The 4,427-nt window shown below is 55.0% G+C and overlaps 1 protein-coding gene across 1 annotated transcript; it reads left to right on the top strand.

The window, feature by feature from the left end:
• The first annotated feature begins 1,281 nt into the window (after nucleotides 1-1,281).
• On the top strand, nucleotides 1,282-3,568 carry LOC144329243 (uncharacterized). The gene is made up of 2 exons (XM_077936572.1): nucleotides 1,282-2,539; nucleotides 3,441-3,568. Exons 1-2 carry the CDS (start codon nucleotides 1,670-1,672, stop codon nucleotides 3,477-3,479), a joined length of 909 nt encoding a protein of 302 aa, XP_077792698.1. The 5' UTR covers nucleotides 1,282-1,669; the 3' UTR covers nucleotides 3,480-3,568.
• Nucleotides 3,569-4,427: the final 859 nt, after the last annotated feature.

Genomic DNA, 4,427 nt, shown 5'->3' on the forward strand with positions numbered 1-4,427 from the left:
CATCAGCAAGTCTAATGTGAGTGCAGGAGCCCCTCTTCCCTGGGGAGAGAGAGCTTTCCTTTGACCTTCGCTGCCCCCGGCCACCTCCCCCCCCCCCTTCGCTCTCTTCCCTCCGAGTTCCTTGAAAGGGTGTCCATTAACGCAGCGGGGTGGGCCAAGAACGGCTGGGAACCTGCCGGGAGAGTGACTCTTCCAACCGAGAGGGTCATGAGTTCCAAAGACGCCGGCAGCCAGCAGCCGAGACCTCAGGCCTCTTTCCCAGGCAGCTCGTGAACCCAGCGGATTTTCCGACTTGAAACTGGAGCTCTTCCCTGCTCCCTTTAAACCGAAAACAAAACAAAGTAGAAAAAGCCTTTCCCCCTCCCCTTGCCCTCCCTCCTAGGAGGTTAATGCTCCAGTCATTTCCTGTCTGTTACAAAGGGATGTGCCTGGATTATATAAACCTGAATTCCAATTAACTCTCAATTTAGAGGCTTTGTGTGTGGGTTGCACTGGGGGGATGGAGGTGCCCCAAGAGTGGGGAGAGCTGAAGTTTTATATCTAGACAGACATAAATGGAGAATGGGGGGAGCTCTCCATTGCGCTCTCTCTCACACACACACCCAAACTTGCTGCCCAGACTGTCTCACAAGGTGCAAAAGCTAATTTCCCATTGAAAGATAAATCAAGAACTATCCCTTCACACAAGACAAACAGCCCGTGGGACTCATTGCCACTGGGTGTCATGAAAGCAACTGAAGCAAGTTACTTTTAAAATGAAGGACGGAAGGTTAGAATAAGAGAATCTTAGAGTGGTGAAGTTGGAAGGGACCCCAAGGGCCATTCAGCTGGATAGCTCAGCTGGTTAGAGCATGGTGCTGATGACACCAAGGTTGCAGGTTCGATCCCCTATGGGACAGTTGTATATTCCTGCATTGTGGGGGGGTTGCACTATATGAGCCTCGGGGCTCCTTCCAGCCCTACTGTTCAATGATTCACTCATTCAACATCCTGCAATGGTAAAAGCTAAAGGTAAAGGACCCCTGAACGGTTAGGTCCAATCAAAGGCGACTGTGGGGCTGCGGCACTCATCTCGCTTTTCAGGCTGAGGGAGCCGGTGTTTGTCCACAGACAGCTTTCTGGGTCATGTGGCCAGCATGACTAAATCGCTTCTGGTGCATCGGAACATCGTGACTGTTATGTACTGAGTTGAATAGGATCCAAACTGCAGCAGGCTGATTGGTCCTAGAACAATAGGATCCAAAAGGCAGCAGTCTGATTGGTCCTGGAACAATAGGATTCAGAATGCAGCAGTCTGATTGGTCCTAGAACAATGCAGCAGTATGATTGGTTGGCAGGAACTACCCAATCATGCTCCAGATAGAAGTGAATCCACAACCTGATTGGCTTACAGTAGAATTCCGGAATTAGCCAATCATGTGCAGCCCATTGTGTAAATAATGTATATAAAGCAGATACCTTGAGGGGACATTCATTCATTCCTCCTCACCACTATGAGCTGAATAAAGAGCATGAAATCACTTTGCGACTCTGAGTATATTTCACTGGCGACGAAGGTGGGATTCCGCTGAGCTGACTGCCACACACAGCACCGCAGCACCGCCACCTGCCGCACCGCTGCCTCGCACCGTGTATCCAGGCTTCAGCTCCGGGACACAAGGAACTCAGAATGGCAACCGACAACAGCTTCTCGCCTTTCAACCCAGCATCTGGAGACTGGGAAGCGTACGCCTCCTGTTTCACCTTCCTCCTAGAAGCCAAAGGGGTCACCGACGAAGAAGACGCCAAGAAGAGGGCGATATTCTTCAGCGTCTGCGGAGAGGAGACGTTTGAAATTGCCCGGGCTCTCCTTGCGCCTGAAGACATCGCTACTGTTCCATACAAAACAATAATGGAACAGCTGAAGGGGCACTTTCCGCCACAGCCCTCAGTGGTGGCTCGTCGAAATGCCTTCTACGCAAAGCGGCAAGCCCCTGGGGAAACCATAACTGGGTTTGTGACCTCTCTCCGCCAAGCCGCCCAGTTCTGCAACTTCTCAGAGCTGGAGAACATGCTTCGTGACCGCCTCGTCGGTGGCCTGAAGGATGAGAAGCTGCAACGACGCCTCTACGCTAAGAAGAACCTAACGTTCCAGGTCGCTCTGGAGGAGGCCCTGGCAACGGAAGCTGCCGAGAGGTCGACGCAAGAGGCACGGCCGAGCCTGTCATCCCAACCGAGGGTCCACCACGAAGACCTCACCGACGACTCAGGATCCAACAGGGAGGAGGTGCACCGAGTACAGCAGCGCACTCAAGCAGCCCACATACCACAGCTGCCTCGACGAGAAGGAGGGAACTGCGCAAGCTGTGGAGAAAGTCACGAGAGGAGGACCTGCCGTTTCCGCAACGCAGAGTGCAGGCAGTGCAGAAAATTGGGACACATCGCCCGGGTGTGTCAGGCTCGGCCCACCCGATGCCAGGCATCAGATGACCAATCCAAGAGCCCCAGGTCCCGGGGCCCAACACACCAAGGCAACTCGACGGAGCTCACGGACTTCCAGGTATACCAGTTGCCCCACCCCAACGTAGAGAAAATTTATGTCGAGGTACAGATAGAGGGGGCCCCATGCCGCATGGAGCTTGACACGGGTTCAACCCTATCCATAATCTCGGCAAAGACCTTAAGAAAACTGTGTCCTACGGGGGGTCCCAAACTCAGGCCGGCCCCATTCACCCTCCAGGACTTCCAGAAACGTAAGGTCCCCACAATGGGGGTGGGGACCTTCAGGGTGCAATACCGAGGGCGGACGCGGCAACTGGACTTGCTTGTGGTCAAGGGCCCCTACATTAGCTTACTGGGATTGGCATGGTTTGGACCACTGGGGCTAGCCGTCACCGGGGTGAACCACACTAGCTTACAAGTAGACGTGGACGCCATATGCAAGGAATTTCCGGGGGTTTTCGATGGGAAATTGGGACAGTATACGGGCCCCCCCATTGCTCTACAGCTTGACCCCGCAGTACGACCGGTCAGGCTCAAGGCCCGCCGGGTCCCGTTCGCCCTGAAACCCCGTATAGACGAGGAATTGGACCGGCTTGTGGAGCAAGGGGTGCTGGAGCCGGTGCCTAATGCCCCCTGGGAAACCCCAATTGTCACACCCGTCAAGCCTAATGGTTTGGTCCGCATCTGCGCAGACTACAAATGTACCATAAACAAGGCCCTCACGGCCCATGCATACCCAGTGCCAGTGGTCAGCCATGTTCTTGCCACCCTGGCTGGGTCGAAAATTTTTGGCAAGCTGGACTTGGCCCAAGCATATCAACAGCTGCCAGTAGATGAGGCTACAGCAGAGGCACAGACGATTGTGACGCACAGAGGAGCATTCAGGGTAAAGCGGCTGCAATTCGGTGTCAGCGTGGCACCAGGCATATTCCAGAATCTAATGGACTCTCTCCTGAAAGGGATTCCTGGCGTCACCCCCTTCTTCGATGATGTGTTGATTGCCGGGCCCACACCAGAGGAGTTTGAGGACCGCCTCCGCACCGTTCTGCACCGTTTCCAGACGGCGGGTCTCAAGGTGAAGCGGGAAAAATGTCTACTAGGAGTGCCTCAGGTGGACTTTCTGGGATTTATGGTGGACGCAGAAGGGGTCCACCCGACTGGGGACAAGGTACGGGCCATTTGTGATGCCCCAGCGCCCAAGAACAAGACTGAACTTCAGGCCTTCTTGGGACTATTGAACTTTTACCATTCCTTCCTTCCCCACAAGGCGGCGGTAGCGGAGCCCCTACACAGACTCCTGGACAAGCGGGCCCCTTGGGTGTGGGGCCAGCGTCAGGAGGCCGCATTCCAGGCAGTCAAGGACTTGCTTGTCTCAAACTCGGTCTTGGCACACTTCGACGAGAGGCTGCCGGTGGTGCTAGCATGCGACGCCTCGCCCTATGGAATCGGCGCTGTCCTGGGACACCAACTCCCGGATGGAAGAGAGGTACCAGTGGCATACTTTTCCCAGACACTCAACGCAACCGAGCGGAACTACTCGCAAATCGACAAGGAGGGTCTGGCAATCGTGAAGGGAGTAAAAAAATTCCATGATTTCTTGTACGGGCGGCCCTTCACCGTGGTGACGGACCACAAGCCGTTGCTTGGCTTGTTTGCCCCTGAAAAGCAGACCCCCCAAGTGCTGTCTCCTCGCGTCCTCAGGTGGTCAATTTTCCTTGCCAGCTACCAGTATGCACTGATTTACCGTCCTGGGAAGGCGATGGGCCATGCGGATGCCCTCAGCAGGCTACCACTACCAGAAACAGGCCCCGACCCAGCTCCTGCACAAGAGGTTATGAGCCTGGAGCTGCTTCCCGACCGCCCCATTCAGGCACAAGAAGTTGCACACCATTCCAAGAAAGATAGGGTCATCTCCCGGGTCCTGGACTGGGTGTGGAGGGGATGGC

The sequence above is a fragment of the Podarcis muralis genome, chromosome 11 (assembly GCF_964188315.1).
Source record: "Podarcis muralis chromosome 11, rPodMur119.hap1.1, whole genome shotgun sequence".
Taxonomy (NCBI): domain Eukaryota; kingdom Metazoa; phylum Chordata; class Lepidosauria; order Squamata; family Lacertidae; genus Podarcis; species Podarcis muralis.

What these genes read in the sequence shown, in the direction of transcription:
- LOC144329243 (XM_077936572.1), top strand. Translation starts at nt 1,670, where the DNA reads ATGGCAACCGACAACAGCTTCTCGCCTTTCAACCCAGCATCTGGAGAC. An exon ending in CGGAGCTCACGGACTTCCAG is followed by an intron (nt 2,540 to 3,440) that starts GTATACCAGTTG and finishes CTCTCCTGAAAG; the next exon opens with GGATTCCTGGCGTCACCCCC.